Source organism: Myotis myotis, unplaced genomic scaffold, assembly GCF_014108235.1.
Source record: "Myotis myotis isolate mMyoMyo1 unplaced genomic scaffold, mMyoMyo1.p scaffold_m19_p_10, whole genome shotgun sequence".
Taxonomy (NCBI): domain Eukaryota; kingdom Metazoa; phylum Chordata; class Mammalia; order Chiroptera; family Vespertilionidae; genus Myotis; species Myotis myotis.
In genome coordinates this window covers 16,631,626-16,651,759 of record NW_023416314.1, presented here as the reverse complement: position 1 = coordinate 16,651,759, position 20,134 = coordinate 16,631,626, and the positions used below count along the sequence as shown (strand labels likewise).

Here is a 20,134-nt window from a genome sequence, read left to right as displayed (position 1 = left end):
AACATTTAGGTTCAGTAAATTAGTGTCACATTTATTCTGGCATTTATTCACATGTGACTCAAATTCATATTTGAGAGACTGGCAAAATAAAAGGAAAGTCTACACAGTGATATAATCTAACAATCTAAGACCTGGAATCAATTAAGGATTTAAATATGATTGTAGTTGATTCTTTTGGTATCCATCTACATTTTTTATACCTTAAATAATAACATGGAATTAACAACAAACTGTCAAAGCTTCAGAAAGAAAAGGGATAGGCAGCATCTTTATGTGTTAAACATATGTTATACCTGGGCTAAGCACAACTATAGAGAAATCTAATTGTACTCTACCATTAAAGATCTCACAGCTTATTTTGGAGCTGAGAATAATATAAACATTGAAAATAAATATAGTGATAATTGCTATGGTAGCAGAATGTATTATAAGAACATTTAAATTTTAAATTTTTTATATCTCCATCTGCAAGAGAGACTGAAAAAAAAATTTATGTTTTTATATTGCCACCCCTAACAATATAGAGTCTATTGCCAAGGGAGAAAGGAAAAACTGATATTAGGAAGGAAATTAGGGGTCCCTGGTACAATTAGATTTATTTGTTAGAAAGATAATTACAGTTACCACATGGAAGATGGATTGAAGTAGAGACACTAAAATAGGTAGAGTAGAGATTATTTTAATATTTGAGGCAAGAGATGCTAAGCTACTAAATTAAAGCACTTCACTGGATATGGTAATAAGAGGTAATATATTCAGGATATATAATCAGTGCATTGAATTTGAGCCTCGCATGACTCATTCAAATGGGGAAATCAAATCAGCAACTAGAAATATGGGTCTCAAATTTAAGAAAAAGATATGGAATTGAAATGTATATTTAAGAGTCACTAATGGATAGGTATATATATAGTTGATAAATGAAGCCATAGGAAAGATAAGCTAAATAACAGAGTATAAACCAAAAACTGAGTATATGGCCTAAAATAAAGCCTTTATACACACTATTACATTTACTATAGGTAGAGCAAGAAAAACTAAAAGTGGATTTTGAGAAGTAGTTATCAAGAAAGCAGGTGCGAATCAAAAGAAAACAAAGAAAATAATGTATATGAAGACAAAAGAGGAGATAGTTTTAAGAGAGAAGATATAATCATTTGTGTCAAATGCCTCAAAGAAGTAGTTACCACTCATGAATATTGTTTGCTTCAAAAAGGGTGCTATCAAAGCGTCTAGGTACAAAGAGTCAAAAGAGTTTTTGCAAAAACAAATTATATGCTTTCATAAAACCTGTATTTATCCCTGACTTCCAGGATATATTAATTGTAAAATCAAGGCCCAGATCAGTATACATAATATTTTGCCTTCTATGTGAGAAAAGGGGAAAATTCCAACATATTTACTTATATTTGCATAAAGAGACAATGAAAGAATATATGAATGAGCGATGAGAGTAAGCTGCCAAATGTGTATCATATATTCTTTATTTCTGAATATGAATATAATACCTGTACAAAATATTAATAATTTAAGAAAATTCAGTGCTATCAATGAAGAACAAAACTATGTAAGACAGCTATTGGTCTATGAGTTTAGTTTATCATGTATGCATGAGAGCTGACTCTTTCCCATGCTACAAAAGAAGGACGACGGATTGCTGGTTTCAGTGAGGTCAGAAAATTGTTAGAGGGAGAATATGAGAGTAAAACAATGGCACTAGTGCGTTAAATTAAATAATAATACCCTAATACACAGTAAGCACTCAAAAAACATAGGCTTATATTATCCTCAGCAAATGAGAGATAGTTACTGGGAGGTCATAAGATAACAACAAAAGTAGTAATGGTGGTTGTAAATTGACCTAAGTTAGTTTTTAAGTTGTCTTTGATAGACAAGTGGTGAAAGTTAATAAAAGCAAATCTCAGGCTATCATCGAGCATGACTAGTCATTAGCAAAGCAGATATAAAACAATTTATACAACTTTTTCAGTAAATTCAAGAAAGTGCCAGTTCTCTGTCTTCTTAGGTTCTCTGACTGCACCTTAAATGAAAGGTCCTTACACAACCACATTCCAGAGACAGAATTCTATGCCTTCTGGTATTGGACATCAGAAATGCTCCTATATTAACGGCTGGACACAGGACTGGTTAGAGATCAAACCTGAAATGCCATTCGTAACATAGAGTATAGACCTCCCTAGATTCTTGGTCTTTGTTCATGCAAGGGTTGGGACTGATTAACATGTTTAGGCAAATCCACTTGTTTTGAATGCCTTTAATTTCAACAAAGAAAGCCCATATTAAATATTCGTCAGGCTCCTCAAAAGGCTATTATTTTTCACTAATAAAAACCCATTTTGGACATTGATTATGCTAATTAGAAAAAGCTACAGCTTGATAGTATCTGCCTCAAGAGGACTGGTCCTTTATGATTAGAATATCCAGCAAACCATTTCATAATTGTGTTTTGGTCACTAGTATATTATGCTATTACTCCTTGATTAGGGAAATGGACTATTTCTGGAGTTCAAGTTTGAACTAATTCATACGTAATAATATACTGGTTTTGCTTAAGCATTTTAGGGTAAATAACAAACATTGTAATAAGGGAAGTTTGATGACATGGGATTTTCAAAGGAGAAAGCAGGAAAGACTGTGTGGAGGTGCCAGGATTTGAATTATAGGTAGTATGTAATCAGAGAAAAATGATGTCTTCACTTAAGAGGGTTTCAGGAGAAACAATATACTTAAAAGACAGCTGGGTTTCGCCAGGCCAGTGTGGCTCAGCATCAACCTATGAACCAGGAAGTCACGGTTCAGTTCCCAGTCAGGGCTCATCCCCAGATTGCTGGCTCGGGTTGTGGGCTCAAAGCCCAATAGGGGACTTGCAGAAGGCAGCTGATCAATGATTCTCATCATTGGTGTTTCTATGACTCCCTCTCCCTTCCTCTCTGAAATAAATAAAAATATATATTTTATAAAAAGACAGCTGTGTTTCAATTCAAACAAGAAGGTAAATTAGAGGTGCTAAGTAGTATGTAGAAGAATGTACATAGTATGTACATAATGTATGACTGTGAATAAATCAGTTACCTTCTGTATGCCTCAGTTTCCTCAGTTGCAAAATGGAGACTTAAATAGCATCTACCTCATAGGGCATAGTGAGTATTAAATTAAATAATACTACAAAATGCTTAAAAATAATGCCTACAACAAATAATGCCTAACTCAATACATGTTAGTTGGTGTTTTCATAGCTTTCCCCTTTCTTCACAAGAATATTTTTTGCTCGGTGGTTAGAGTGTCGGCCCACTGACCAAAGGGTTGCGCATTCTATTCCCAGTCAAGGGCATGTACCTGGGAGGCAACCAATCAATGCGTCTCCCATTGATGTTTCTCTCTCTCTCTCTCTCTCTCTCTCTTTCTCTCTCTCTCTCTTTCTCTTTCTCTCTCTCTCTTTCTCTCTCTCTCTCCCCACTCTCATACTCCCCCCTCTCTCCCTTCCACTCTAAAATCAATGGAAAAAATATCCTCAGGTGAGGTTTTATATATGTGTATATGTGTATATACATGTACATATGTATACATATGTACATGTATATATGTGTATATATTTATAAATTTTGTCAGAAATTTATGGAACTCTGAGATGAAATGTAATGAGTTTTGTATGCAAGAACAAAGAGTCTGGACATTTCTCACAGTTTCTTTTTTTCCAGATAAATATTCTTAAAATCGGTTATGAGAATTTTGAAGTAGCAATTTCTCTTTGTGGATTAGAGGTCTAAATTTAAACTATTTAGACTATTCTTAAAAATGTTTTCTTCTTACCAAAGTTTTAGAAATAGTATTTTATCATTGACCAATTAAATTATATAAAGAGATTGTTGAAGATGCAGTGATTCTGAACTATTTGATTTTTATTATCCCCTTACTTTTTCAAAAACCAGTGCCTCCATTAGAAGAGGCCCTCAAACAAATTCAAGACTCCAACTTAAAAGTAAACTTTCCCTCTTCCCAGAGACCAACAATAAACTTGAGGTAAGTAATTTATTATCATGTGTAATTATTAATGTATAATAATTAAATAAGTCTCTAGTTGCTGAGTTTTATAGGCCTTTTCATCAGTTACTCCTCACTCCTTAATTACTATTTTATTTTCACAGATTAAATTATGGTTAAGTGGAATATAAATATTTTGCTTCAAGAATAAGGCAGAATTTTAGTTTGTTGTTTTGGAATTACAATGCTGCTTAGGTTGAATAATTGTCTTTGGAAACTATCATCAAAACCATTTTTAAATATTGATATTGGTTATTCATCTTTGCCAAGATGAGAAAATTGTGTTGAATTATAGTGATATAATTTTAAGTAAAAGGAGTAACTCTGTGGTTAGAAATGGGTTTTTCTGCACTGAAAATCTTTCCTTGGTGTCTTGAAAAAGCTACAGTGTCTCCTGCTTCCTCTCCAGGATAGCTTAAATGTGTCATCTAGAAGCAATAAGATGGCCAACCAACACAGTACTCTCTGACATCCTATATTTCCCATTTATTTATTAGAAATGTTTGTTGGAGCTACTACATGCATAATACTAGGTCAAGAATTGTAAAGGGGATATGGAAAAGTATAACAATGTAAAATACAATCATTATATAAACTGGGAGAGAAGTGAATGCTTCAAAAGTATAGAATAGTACCAAACAAGTAATGATAATAATATTTAATATTTATTTACTAGAGACAGCTTCATTTCAGGCATAAATTATGTTAATATTTTACCTGTACCTGATGTCATTTACTAAAGTACTTCCATTTTTAGAATACCTGTGGTCAATAGTTTCCTTGATCAGAACTAGGAACAATTAAATTATCCTCTCAGTCTTCATTGTAGTTCAGGCAAGACCTCATGGAATAGGAGGAGACTCTTCAGCAAAGCTTTGAAGAAAATAAGAGTTAATCATTAAACAAGAGGATGGATGTCATTCCAGACAGCGGGATGAGCATGTGCAAAGGCCAAGAGTAATAGAAGGAAAGATGTGGTCTGGGAGTAAGAGCATGGCTGAATGATAGAATGCAAAATAACAATAGCTTGGCTAGATATGAGATTGGTGAAGTAAATACATCTGCATACTTAGGAATATAAACTTCATCCTGAAAGTTTAAGAGATGCTAATGAAGTATTTTAAACCAATGGGTGATAAGTTCAACTTTTCTTTTTTAACATATTCCAATTTATTGTGAACAAGTGTAGATAATGGATTGAAGATGACCCCAAAAAAGGCTATTTGATCGTATCTATTGGATCTAAAGCTCAAGAGAAAGACCTACTAGTAAGCTTAAGATATGTGAAGCTAACACAATGAATGAGATCAACCATGGAGAATTATGTGCTGTGATAACAAGACTAGGATAAAACACTAAAAAACAGCAACATTTAAGAAGTGAAAAAACAAAAGAGAGAAGCCTGCAAAGAGGAATAGAATGGATAAGATAGGACTAGGAGAGCATGGTATCATGGAATTAAAGAAACAGTTTATGAAGATCAAATTGTTTCTAGGGAACCAATAACAAAAAGTTACATCTTCCAAGATCCTGGCAGGAAACAGGTGGCACATTTAAAAGAGATAACTGAAAAGAGATTAATTAAGGGACTGGGAAACCAACTAAGGATGGTGAAACACCCGTGGAAGTGACAACAAAGTCAGCATGACCATCACACACCTGAACTATAGAAGAGGGCTGCCAGACAGCACCTGCAGTCCTAGTAGAGGAACGTTGCCACTGTTAAACCAAGCTCAGCAGAGAGGAAGCCACCAGAATAATTATCAAAAACCTATATTTTCTGTCACCCTCCCATTTCTTGCTAGTGTCTTCCATTGGCCAAACTCAATTATTAGATCAGTTAACTATTAGCAAAATCAATATGTTGAAGTGGTGGAGGTAGAAGCTAGATAGCAAGCAGTATGTTACGGAAAAAATAAAAGTTGAAGCAGTGAAGACAATGCTTGTAGAGTACTATGGAAAAGCTTGTGTGAAAAAGGAAGATGACAGACAATTAGAGGGGGGTTTAGGATCCAGAGGGAATTTAAAGTGATAAATATTTCCAAACTATTTAGTGTAGAAGTAATGAGCATTTTTGTACACAGTTTTTTACTCTCGGGTTTCTTTTTCTATGTATCCAATTGTTATCCCTTGTGGTATCGGATATTTTTAATAAAAGAACTCTTTGTACTATGAATGAAAGGATAGAATATTTTGTTTAACAGGGTATAGTTTCTTAAAGTCTTAGAAGAGGTAAAATATCAGAACAACTTTGATTTCCCTGTAATAAACAAGCATAGTTATCATTACACTAAATCTTTGCTAGGACTGTTAAATAACATCATTGTTTTATGAGAAGTTGTCTTCATTCTAAATTAGAATACATAATTTTCATATTATTCTTGTAATCCTATATAATAAAGAGCTAATATGCTAATTAGACCAAACAGCAAAATGACCATCCAGACGAGCTTATGGACGAAGCCAGGGCTGCGAGGGCCCAAGGCAGCTGCAGCTGCGAGGGCCGAGCCCCTTGCAGAAATTTTGTGCATCAGGCCTCTAGTCTACTTATATAAAAACCCTGGGTATTGTTCATCACGACCAGAACCGCGACCAAGCAGAAGGGAGTCAGTCCTGCAGGGGTTGTCTTGGCAACAGCTGCACCCTCCCCCGAGCTGATTCCCAGAGCTGTTTCCTGTAAGGGCGAGGTTTGAGGCAGGAACCTGCCCTGGGAGCGTGGAGGCATATCTTTATAAAGTGTGCCGTGCCAGCACCGCCAGGGGTGAACCTGAGTGGGGGCGACTGAAAGGCTTAGAAAAAACAGACAAGAGAATGAAAGCCAGGTCTTGGTGAGACACTGCTTCTCTGAGAGACAGCGACCATGCCCACAGCCATGCCCTTATAGCAGATGCTATGAGGCAAAGTAAGGGCGTGACCAAAATGTTTACAACATTCTCCTGGGTTTCAATCCTGAACTACATGCACCTGAACTCTATCAAGCCTACATCACTCAGGCACGTGTGGCCACATGTTCGGAGCATAGGTTCAAGCTTACAACTACAGCTGTTGGGTATAATTGTGCTGGGAGGGCTCTGCCCTCCAAGCTGGGACTTGCATGTGGCAATGAGACGACTGTGCCCTCTCATCAGTCCAAGGCTTGAACCTGTCCAAAACACTGTAGCGGCTCCCCACAATAAAGTTTTAATTCTGTTTCTTTGTTACTAATGTTGTGGCCCCAACCTATAACAAAGAAACAGGAAGATGAGGCCCAGGAATCAGGATTTTAAAAAGATTCCCAGGTGATTCTAATGTGCAGCCAAGGTTGAGAACCACTGCTATAGATAATATTAAACATATATCTAAACATGCAATTCTTTGTCCAAAAAATGAGCATGTTCAAAAATTAAATGAAGAAAATTTGGGTATGCATGCATAGAAGCATAACCAGTGGACATAAGACATTGGGGGATAGGGGAGGCTAGGGGACTGTCTAGGGCGGGGGGATAAAATGGACACATATGTAATACCCTTTGTAATACTTTAAGCAATAAAAAAAAAAAAAAAAAAAAAAGAAAATTTGGATATACTCGATGGAGATTTTCACATATATTTGAGTGATGATTCCATTGATTCCACAGATGATGCTGAAAAGGAAAATTTTCCCATCGAATTTCTTAATAGTATTATTCCTTTGGGAATGCCATGTCATAAATTAAAATTGAAAGTGGGTGCAATCATCATGCTATTGAGAAATCTCAATAGTAAATGGGGTCTTTGTAATGGTACCAGATTTATTATCAAAAGATTACGACCTAACATTATCGAAGCTGAAGTACTAACAGAATCTGTAGAGGGAGAGGCTATTCTGATTCCAAGAATTAATTTGTCCCCATCTGACACTGGCCTCCAATTTAAATTGATTCGACGATGGTTTCCCGTGATGACTATTGATAAATCACAAGGACAAACTCTAGACAAAGTAGGCATATTCCTACCTGAACCCGTTTTTGCACATGGTCAGTTATATGTTGCTTTCTCTCGAGTTTGAAGAGCATGTGATGTTACAGTTAAAGTTCTAAGTACTTCATCACAAGGGAAATTAGTCAAGCACTCTGAAAGTGTTTTCACTCTTAATGTGGAGATATTAGAATAAGTTTAATCACTTTATCAGTCATTGTTTGCATCACTGTTGTTTTTATATCATGTTTTTGTTGTTTTCATATCATGTTTTTGTTGTTTTCATATCATGTTTTTGTCGTTTTTATATCATGCCTCTGTTGTTGTTATATCCTTTTGTTACTGTTTATTTATTAATAAATTTATATATTATTTTCATATACATTTTACTAATTTCCTTTCCTCTCTCACACTTCTATTATAGAGAAAGGGCAAATAGCAATATTAAAATATCTCCGCTAATTCCCTTTTTAAAAAAATATATATTTTATTGATTTTTTTTACAGAGAGGAAGGGAGAGGGATAAAGAGTTAGAAACATCAATGAGAGAGAAACATCGATCAGCTGCCTCCTACACACTCCCCACTGGGAATGTGCCCACAACCAAGGTACATGCCCTTGACCGGAATCGAACCTGGGACCCTTGAGTCCACAGGCCAATGCTCTATCCACTAGACAAAACTGGTTAGGGCAATTAATTCCCTTTTAATGTGCACGAATTTTGTGCATTGGGCCTCTAGTCTATATAATAAAAGCCTAAGCAACCCTTATGATGGAACGATCAGAATGACCAGTCACTATGATGTGTACTGACCACCAGCGGGCAGATGCTCAATGAGGAGCTGTCCCCTGGTGGTCAATGTGCTCCCACAGGTGGAGCACCACTCAGCCAGAAGCCAGGCTCACTATATTGAAATATACTGTTATGACTATGACTTTATGATATCTATACCTATATATACACATACACACATATAAATGTTATGTTTTTGTAAAACAACAGATGTGCAAAATTTGTAGCGAGAACACTGGTTTACTTATTAAAAAGTTGACCTTTTTTTCACAGATAACTAACAATATTAAATAATGTGTGTGAAAATGCTTTGTAAACTATAAAATGCTATAAAATATAAGATATTGAAATATTAATGACCAGATGTAAGGTTAATAGAAATATTTATATGTACTATTTATCACAAATATAAGTAAGTTGCAAGTATTGAAGAGTTATTATTACATTAAAAAGGCTTTTTTTGTGGAATATAAATCTAAAATGCATTCATGAATAAGCACAGTCATGCACCAGTTAATGACCAGGATACATTCTGGGAAATGTGTAATTAAACAATTTTGTCATTGTACAAAGTCATAGAGTGTCCATACACAAACCTAGATGGTATAGCCTACTCCACATCTAGGCTGTGAAGCATGTTACTGTACAAAACAACAGCAGATTAAATCAAACACAAGAGAAAATTATGCAATCGGGAGACAGTGAATGTGAGATGTATGAGCCTGCTGCCAGTATAACACAGCACACTGTCTTACAGCAAACGGTTTTTATAAACAAATAGAGCACACTCTAAAGTAACAATAGAAAGTACAGTAGAGTAAATACATAAGTAACATAGTTGCTTATTATCATTATCAAGGATGATGCACTATACATAATTTTTTGTGCTGTAGGTTTGTTTATACTAGCATCACCAGAAACATGTAAGGAATGTGTTGGGCTAAGATGATATGATGGCTACAACATCACTAGACAATAGAAATTTTTTATTTCCCTAATAATTTTACAGGACTAGAGTCATGTATATTGTCTGTCATTGACCAGAATGTCATTATGCAGCAAATCACTGTAATGCCAAGAAATAGGGAGTTTCCAAAGAAAGAGAGATATATCAGTACCCATAAACAATTGTTCTAATATGGAAAATATTACTAATAGATTTTTAAAATTTTAAGATGTTGGTAATGTGGTCTTCTAAAGGAGAAAAATTTTATATGAAAAAATGAAAGGTATTCAAAGCTTAAGCCACAAGAAAAAGAGAATGTGTTCATATGACAATTGAAGCTGCCTCAGGAAATAATGAGACACAAAAATGTTAATGTGGGACTAACTAAGTATAAGTATAATAAGTAATTACTTATATAAGTATATATAAGTAATCAACCTTCCAGCACATTCGAAATACTTATCACAAAGATAATATACTTGACTCTCTGGTAGAAGTGCGGTAAAAGAAGCTCTATTTTACTCTCACATTGAATTTTTATACTTTAAAAGATGTTGTTAGATACCTATCTCCAATATCCATGTATTTGTGGTTAGACCATAAATTCTAAACCACATGCTATGCTGAGAAATCTGGCCAGAACTGAGCAGCGGTCTATTTGACCTCTATTTGCCCTTTGTACTAATGCTTTAAACCAGATCATCTAGCCCAGTGATGGCGAACCTATGACACGCGTGTCAGAGGTGACACGCGAACTCATTTTTTTGGTTGATTTTTCTTTGTTAAGTGGCACTTAAATATATAAAATAAATATCAAAAATATGTCTTTGTTTTACTATGGTTGCAAATATCAAAAAATTTCTATATGTGACACGGCACCAGAGTTAAGTTAGGGTTTTTCAAAATGCTAACACACGGAGCTCAAAAGGTTCGCCATCACTGATCTAGCCTATATTCATTATCCATATGACTATCAGACTTCTGAGAGGTGAAAATATTCTAAGAGCAAGGAATTAAGAAAAGGGAATCTGAATAAGCTATGTACATTTCTCAGCCCATGTGAGAGCACATGATTGAACAAAGAAGATTATACATGGATCCTAAGGACAAAAAAATATTATTAATCAAAAGCCTGTAGGCAACCCATAAACTAAAACTAAACTAAAAAACCATTTAATAAGGCTGTCTCTCTACCTGCCTGTCCAAATGCTTTCCCACCTGTGCAGATCCATTCCTGCTTGTCCAGCTGTCTCCACATCTGATCCCTACTTACCTGGTCAGCTGTCTCCTTCACGGGCCCCATTGCTATCCCACCATTCCCAAATTCTTCCAAGCTATCCTACTGTCTCTCCCACTCGCCAGCCCTATACCCTGCCTATCCGTCCATCTGTTCGCTCTACTTTTCCAAAGACCTTTATACCAGGCCCATTATTGTCCTACCCAACTAAATATCTTCCTCGCCCTCCAGCCCCAGTAACTCCCAGCTTTTCTAGCAGTTTCCCTTTTCTACCAGCCCCAGTTCCTTGTGGCCCACCTGACCATTTGCCACAGCCACCCCGAAGTTCTCCAACCATTCCTGACTCTGACTCACAGAGCAAGTTATTTTACAAAACTTTCAGGCACAAACATTTCCTTCCAGCACAGCATTGTACCCCAGCCACTCTAATGCCTGCCCTTGTTCGTCGTTCCCTTCCAGCTCAACTGGTTGTCTCCCCAGTCCCTTTGGAAGCTCTCCCAGCTTTGAAGCCTTCCGGTTTATCCAGTCGTCCCCCTCATCAATTTGTCCCCACCCTTTCTTATGTTGCTCCATTGCCAGAACATCCTGCTAACTTAGATTCTTTTCAGTCAGTCCAGCAATCTGTTCCACAAACCACATTGTCAAATCTGCCCCAGGCCATTGCAGACCATCCGCCTCCCTCTCTTCTCTCCCACCCGCCTCCCTATCACTCTCCATCCTCTTCTTTGTCTTCATCTCCTTCTAATTCCACATCTTCTTCACCCTCTGTACAGTTTTCTTCCTCTTCATCCTTTCTTGCTTCTCCTTTACCTTCCTCTTCTCTCTCTCCATCCTCCCCTCCCTCACCTATTCCTCTTTCTCTCTCATCTTTGCATTTAACTCCCTCTCCATGTTTGCTTCCAACTTATTTAGATTTTCCCTCTCCAATTCCTCCTGTTTCTTCTTCCTTTATGATTTCTTCTTCCTTTCCCCCCATGCTTCACTCTCCCTCTCTTTCTACCTCCCCATCTCCTTTTATTCCTATCCATCCCTTCAATCCTCCTCACTGGGGGAAGAATGTAGAGAAGAGAAGAAAAGCAAGTGGAATAGAGAAGAAAATAGAGAAGAAAGAGTTGAGAGACGACAACTTAAAGGTAAATAAATTGAGTTTATTGGATACTTTGTAGATTTAGCAATATTTTGTTTGGGAAGGGTGATTGAAGGGGAAGGAATATGTTAGAGGAGAAAGGCCTAAAAGGAAGTGAGAGAAACATACTTTCAGTGTTCAGAAATTTGTGTTAAATAACTCCTTGCTCTCCCTGATTTCCCTGTGGTCACAAAAAGATAGTCAGAAATCTAGTACTCATTGAGCCAGACTGTGTCATTTTGTCCAAATAAAAATGTATATGGGTATTGGAGATAGGTATATACATACCTCACCTTCTAAAACATTTTTATCTTCATTGACTTGAAGAATTGAATTCAAATGAATTAGGAGTAAATGCCCTTGGGATTCACACTAATGGCTCTAGTGCAGCAGCAGTCAGCTTTTTTTATACACCTCATCCTGATCCCACTTCCACCCAAAATCTTCCTTTGTTCTTTGTTTTGCACTTTGTACTTATGCTAAACTGTAGCATGCTGTAAGTTTCTAGAAGATGCAAAATTCTAATAGAAGATGATGTCATCCCCTGATGATTTGGGGTGGCATTTTGGCACACTAAAAGTAGAGTCTACATTAAAGATACCTTTCTGTGACATAAAAACCATGCTTTATATATGTGATTCAACTGGAAACAAGTGTGTTCACACTTCTCCATGGAATAAGATGCAAACACCCAAGCCTAGTAAGTTAGAATGGAAATTCCTGCCTGCCCTGACAAGCAATTTTTTACCTACATGAATCTTCAAACAACTCTACTAGAGTTATAGGACTATCTACTAGCCATGACACCAACTTAGAACTAATGTAATGCAAATTATTATCCAGATAGGAATGCTCTTAAAGAACCGAGGACTGACTCTACACATCTAAAGGAATTCCTTCTGTATCTATCCTAAACAATAGAGGAATAGGATTTAATAATCAAAGCTATAAATAATTGGACATTCCTACATGAAGGTGGAGTGCTTTATTAGAACTATAATGCTACAGCCATTTTTATTCTATCGTTGACTGCCTTAAATTCCCATGCTAATATATATATTTCTCCAATATCCTTATATGTAATTATCTGGACACACACATACACATACACACATTACACGAATGTGTCATTTATATGTATGTAAAAAAGTTAAGTTATTTAAATGTACTAAATATTTTTATGTATGGTTCACAGAGCTATAGGTAATGCCTTGCCTTCGTCACTATCAAAAAATGACCAGAAATATCTCTTATCCAAAATCAATTGTGATAAAGAAATGAAGGAAAACAGCAGGACACACTTGGCTACTAACAAAGATGGATTCCAGCTTAAACTGATGGAAACTCAGAAACTCCGAGAAGATCAACATCTAAGGAGTTTGCAAGTATGAAACTATAGATATGGTATTAATATTTTATGATCTAGTAACAATTCTATGTTCATTGCAGTTTTCTCCATTAAAGAAATGTATGCCATTTGCCAGTGATAGGCCATGAAAAAGAATGTGGATGAATTAACACAAATTCATCACAGATACTAGAAAAATAATTTCTTGGTTTTTTCCTTACATTTTATTCATTTCCCCCTCTGCTTCCTCTATTCTTCTTTTTCCATCTTATATTTAGAAAAATATGCTTATGAATGATATTTACTGACTAACAAGAAAGCTATTTGAAAGTAGAATGTAATATGTGTCACTATTAGAGACTGGATTATAAAATGCAACCTGAAAATTATACTGCATGTGGACAGTAGGTTCTTAATGAAAATAGGGTGCAATTAGCAAAAAATGGTGCTTATATTCTATCTCTTAGGGCACTTACTTTGTTATTTTCCCACCAGTGAGTGGGATTTCAGCTGATTTTCCTGAAATATTCATGTGCTTTATTTTTCAGTCCTTAGTAGGCTGATACCAAGATTAAATTCATAAACTTGGTCTGATTAATTCAATAACTAAGCAATAGTGGCAAGGTTAAAAAAGCAAAGCAGGAGACTTCTGACTATGATGAAGTATCTTCCTGCTATAAACTACTATAATTATGAATAAAATGTATGAAACAAATGTTTTCAGACATTACACATCAGGCAGTATAGGATATAATCTTGGGGGGGAAAAAGGAAACAAATGGGATAAGTCCTATGATTACATAGACTTTTTACCTAGACATACACTCTGGATAAGCCTCAAAAAAATCCACAAGTTACTCAATTGCCTGTCAAAAAAACCTTAACACTCTCTTAAAGAAGACTGAAATCTTGATACACAACATAATGCTCACAGTGTCCAACATTTAATCACAACTTACTAGACATGTGAAGAAGCAAGAAAATATAACAGATAACTAGGAAAAACTTAGTCAATAAAATCAGATGCAAAAATGACAGAAATGATGGAATCAACAGGCAGGAATTTAAAACCATTTTTATAAATATTTTCAAGGAATTAAAGTAAAAATGAACATAATGAAAAAGGATATTTTAAAGGAACTAAATAAACCTAGATCTGAAAAGCATATTTGAAATGAAAATTTTACTGGGTGGGCAAAAAGATTAATGGACTTGAAGACATGGCAATAAAAATTATTCAATTGAATCACTGGGAGAAAAAGACTAGAAATAAATGAAAAGAACATTACTGACCTGTGAGACAATATCAAGCATACAGTTAATTAAAATCCCAAAAAGAAGGGACGGACTGTTTAAAGAAACAATGACTAAAACATTTCAAATTTGATCCAAAAAGCTCAACAAACTCCATGAAGGATAGCCAGTGTGGCTCAGTGGTTGAGCATCAACCTATGAACCAGGAGGTCATGGTTCAATTCCCAGTCAGAGCACTTGCCCAGGTTGCAGCCCCTCAGTAGTCAGTGCTGGATTGCCATGGCAACACAGCACTGACTGCAGGACTGACTTCCGATTGGTTGAGCCTTTGGTCATTTTGGATGTTACAGACCCTGTATATGTTAGGATAAAAAAAGCCTAATATGTTATATGTCCGGTCGGCCATTCAACCAATCAAAGTATAAAATGCTAATAATATGCTAAGGCTACACAACCACTTGCTATGACATACACTGACCACCAGGGGCAGACAGTAGACCAGTCAACCAGTCTCTATGACGTGTACTGACCACCAGGGGGCATACGCTCTGACCAGTAGGTTAGTTTGCTGCTGGGGTCTGGCCGATCAGGACTGAGTGTGATGGACCAGACATGCCCTGGAGCCCTCCTGCGGCCCCATCCCCAGCTGGCTAACCTCCTGCATACCTCCCTGGCCCTGATCATGCACCGGTGGGGTCTCTCGGCCTGGCCTGCTGGTGGTCAGCGCACATTGTAGTGAGTGGTCAAACTCCCAGTCGAACGACCACCCAAGGGGACAATTTGCATTTTAGGCTTTTATTGTATAGGAGGATATAGCCCTTCCAAGAGGAAATTCAGATGAGGGTCATTGAGCTTTTAGGAGCTTCATTCAAGTCTAGAGAATGTTTTAGGAAAAAATGCCATTTGTAAATAACTTTTTCACGTGCTATTATGAAACCTTCAAGAAACTTCATATTCTAAATGGAATAGCAATAGCAAAATTATTTTCCAAGCTATAACTGTGCCTAGAATAATTGGGTAGTTACTTTAGGCAGAAAAATTAAGGCTACAACTCTATTATCAAAGTCTTTTTTAGCTCCCTCTTTTTTCATTCTGAGGACTGCTCCAGACATATAGATCATGGATATGCCTACACTGTTTATGATTATTTCACTGTATTTTATATGCCAAGGAGAATTGGGCTCAGTAATAATGATGTGATAAATCATAAATGTTGGCATTTACAAAATTTCTAAGCTATAAAATTTTGTTCTTTTTTCTTTCAGAAATTTTGTGATGATGTTAATCAGATAACGAATTCTGAAACCCTCTCAAGTATAGATAGTCTTGAGGCTGGAGAACGTGAACAAATCTATTTATCACTTGTTAATAAGGAGCCTCCCACGTCAGTTCAGCAGAATTCTGTTTTCCTCAAATCAGCAAATCTACAGTCAGCTCATCTAGGCGGCTTTGATAAAGATAAACTGACATTCTCTAAAACTCAACATATAAATAATTGGCTAAAAAACTTAGATGATCCAAATACTCAAACTGACATACCTTTCTCAGATATTTTAAGTAAACCTAATGTTCTACCTTCAGGTGAATATTTTAATAGTAAAGAACAAAATCCATCTGCTCTATGTAGAACTGTGGAAGGAACCACAAATACTAATAATAATTTAGTAGATTTTGTATGTAGTCCGTCCATATTTATACCCAATAAAAAAAACAAAAAGACCTCTGAAACCAGCACTGTGAGTACAGCTGACTCCTGTTCTGGGGCATTCAAAAGAGAGAGCCCAACATTTAAATGCAGCAAAGCCTGGGACACTCCAGATTCTCTAACTCAAGAAATGGCTACAATTTCAGACCAAGTGAAATATTCTGAATTAACTCAAGAAAATAGAACTACTTCAATTCCTACTTCATTTGTACCTGTGGCAACATCTTTAATTTTGCCATCTAATACACAATCAACTGAACCTTTACCAAAGAAGATTATACATAATAATGAAATTGACCCAGTGCAGTGTTCTGATAAGTTAGGAGAATTGAAAGATGATAAAAAGATAAAATATTTTCATTCTAATAAGGAAGAGTTGCCTTTATTTTCAGACAATTTTCCAGCTGCCTACATACCTCACAACTCTGATTCAAAAGATAAAAAACAGAAAATAACTGAAACATCAACATTATTGTCTAATGTAATTTCTAATTATGACTTAGTTGATCAGGAAAAGAAAATGAAATACAATACTGCTGAAAGGAGCAGTGTGAGGTTTCTTAAAAGTATTTTAAAGAAAGAATCAAACATCGAACATGATTCTTTTAAGGCACTAATTATAAATCAAGGCTTTAAGTTAAGAAATAAAAAAGCAGAAGCTATCAGAGATAGTATTGAATTAACAAAAGAAAAAGGGGAAATGGCAGAAATTCCAAAGACTATTAAAAAACTGAGATGGGTTGATGAAACTGAATATAATCATTCACTGAAGAATGGAATAGAAAAGTCTCAACAGTGGTCTCAATCATTCCACACTCAAACGAGGAGTGATGTTTCCAGCAACATAATGAGTGTTCCTGCTTGTGCTGTAAATTCTGCTAATAGAAAAAAGCCCAAGGATGATTCTGTCTCTCAAAATCTTGCTGCTTCAGGAGAGGCTAGAACAAACCATGTGTCTTCGAACTGCTTTATACCTTCAGCTTTTAATATTGCTAAACAAGCCTGGCCAGCCTCAGAAAAAGAGGAAAGTAAATCTCCCACACATAATAGTGTTTCTAAAACTCAGAAAGCTAATATACAAAGAGGTAGAGAAAAGGTAATTAGAGCAAAATCTGCTAACGTCCAATCAGGATTTCTATATACAAACAGAAAAGGCACTGTTATTCCAGCACAGTCTGAAAGCAAAGCCAACACGTTTTTACAAGCTCAGGGTAAATTAGTTGTACCTCATCCTCCTAAAACTCCACCAAATATTAGGAGTGATAAAAATATACAAGTGCTTCAGTGTCAATCAGAAATGCCCGAAAATTCTCATAACATTATTACAAATAACTATTTTAATTTGAAACATGTGCTTCCAGCAGAACACAAGGTGAATCAGTGGAATAAAGTATGTAGTCTTCCACTCTCACATGTTTGTTCCGACTCGATCCCTGTGATGCCATCTCTACCATATTGTTGCTCTGAGTGCCAAACTTTAGCAAAAACACATCATTCAAATGGCACTCAAATCATTGTCCAGCAGGATGAGACATTATATTGTGCACAAAGATGTCCTGTTTATGAAGAAAGTCATCACTCGGTGGCTTTTAGACCTGCTAAAGAAGAATCTGTTCCCTCGTGGAAAAGACGGCATAATAGTCTGGGTCAAAATGAAAAGGCTGCTGGTAAGAATAAATTTATATATTTTTATAGATAAAATGTATAACTTCTTTAAATTCATGTGACATTTTTCTTATTGTACAGTAATGTAGACCATATATATATATATGTAAATGTTAAATAATAACCTTATAGAAGCAACTTATTTTCTTTAATATTGCACCCTTAGCTATCTAATAGCTGAAGTTAAGAGAATTACCCAACCATTGCTCAACTAAAATTAGAAACTTTTGCTAGCCTCCATTTTTTTCCATTACTTTTGTTAATTTAAAAGAGGGAGGACAGAGAATATGGTCTAATTGTTATACCATTTCATTCTGTCATTACCCCAATATTATAGTCAAAATGTCTGTAAAATAATCTCAGTAAAAAAATTGTTTAAATTATTCCAGGTAGGTAAATAAATGGTGTTATAATACTTTCCTTTTTTTTGTTTTAAATGTTTGTGAAATTGAATTATTATAAACTAATGATAGATGTGCCAAACTCTTCCATCCCCTTTCCAAAAGAATGGAAGCTCTACTGTTATCTGTTATATATGTTGGTTTTCATATGAAAAGAAAAAATAATAGCATTGCTTTAAACATTTTTGAAAAGTATTTCTCTACAAAATGTCATTGCCCTTTGTAGCTGGTTGCTGCTTCATGAAGCTGCTTTCCTCTGAAGAATGGACTAGGTGACCATAAATTTTCCTACCACTGGGAATCAGTTCCCTATTGAGAAATAGCTAGGACTTGGAGCTGGGGCGGCAGGAGAGGTGCGAGGGGGGGCGGGAGACAGAAAAGCAATGCTTTTTTCCCCAAAGGTATGAATAAGTATTAAGAAGATATAAAGAAGGGAGTTGCTTTAAAATTGACTATTTAAAGTCTTCTTCAGTTAGACCATGAGATTTTAAGAACAAGGAACTTTTTTGTAATTTACCAGGTCCTAACTGTGCCTGGTACTTAATTTAGACACCCAGACTTTCTTGAATTGAACAGACACAAGCCATATTGACAGATGGAAAGCTAAATGCAAAGACTATAATCTAAAAATCTTCAGTACATATCTACAAAATTTAGATTTTAAAAAAATTATATCTCTCACTAGAGTGGAATAAAAAAAAAATAGTCCTCTACTCTCACGTTTGTTCTGACTTACTCTCTGTGATGCCATCTTTTTTTATTCAGCCATTTTACAATGTAACTTTAGTTTTCACACTGCTTCCAAAAGATGAAAGCATCATACAGAATTGACACTCTAAAGTAATAATGATAAATAAATTGTGAGTTCCTAGTCTGTGCCACTTACAGTGCCAGGTGCTTTATAGTTATTGTCTCATTTAAACCTCACAACAATCCTGAGAAATAAGTATTTTTTATAACACCACTTGCAAAGAAAGAAATAGAATTTCCCAAGGTCAAGAGCTAGTAAATAGCAAAATTGGTATTTTAAATTAAATATCTATGACTCCAAGTTCCGTGCTTTTTCTACTAAAATTATATATATATATATATATATATATATATATATATATATATATATAGTTATTAAGCAAATATCATTTATCAGAGTCTAAGCTGATCAGGAAAAAATATTAAGAAACAAAGTTTCCCAGTAGCTTAAGCATAAAAGGATAGCATATTAAAATTATGTTCTCATTCTCTGGTGAAAGAATATATGTGTTCATTCCAATATTTAATCAAATGGGGTATTTCTTATGGATATTTATATAAGGACTAGAAAATGTAATGAATTTTAACACTTTCAGCCATGTTTTCAAAGGGAAGTATTCAAACTGTTGTATATCTCTATACTTCTTAATACAGTGATTATACTTAGAAAATCTAATACTAACAATACTAAATATTTTGTATACTTAGTCACTCAAACTTATTTTCAAATCTAAATATTAAACATTATAAATGAGCCCTTTGCTAATAGTGAATTATAGTTAAGTGAGCATCTATTCATTGTTTTCCTACTTTGCTATTTACCAGATCATTTTTATTCTCAGACTAAATGTACCCAGGGTTGAAAATATGGATGGCATCTTCCTCTTCATTGCATTTCCAGAACTCTCTAG

The 20,134-nt window shown here is 35.4% G+C and overlaps 1 protein-coding gene across 2 annotated transcripts in view; it reads left to right on the top strand.

Annotated features, from left to right (window-relative positions):
• CEP126 (centrosomal protein 126) overlaps positions 1–20,134 on the top strand; it is a 62,491-nt gene that overhangs the window by 19,668 nt on the left and 22,689 nt on the right. The window contains exons 4-6 of one of the 2 annotated variants that reach the window (XM_036324602.1): positions 3,951–4,041; positions 13,296–13,485; positions 15,968–18,074. In XM_036324602.1, the coding sequence (XP_036180495.1) occupies positions 3,951–4,041; positions 13,296–13,485; positions 15,968–18,074 (2,388 nt within the window). Of the gene's footprint in view, positions 1–3,950; positions 4,042–11,984; positions 12,108–13,295; positions 13,486–15,967; positions 18,075–20,134 lie in introns of those variants that run through there. The other variant, XM_036324603.1, reaches the window with a different exon arrangement.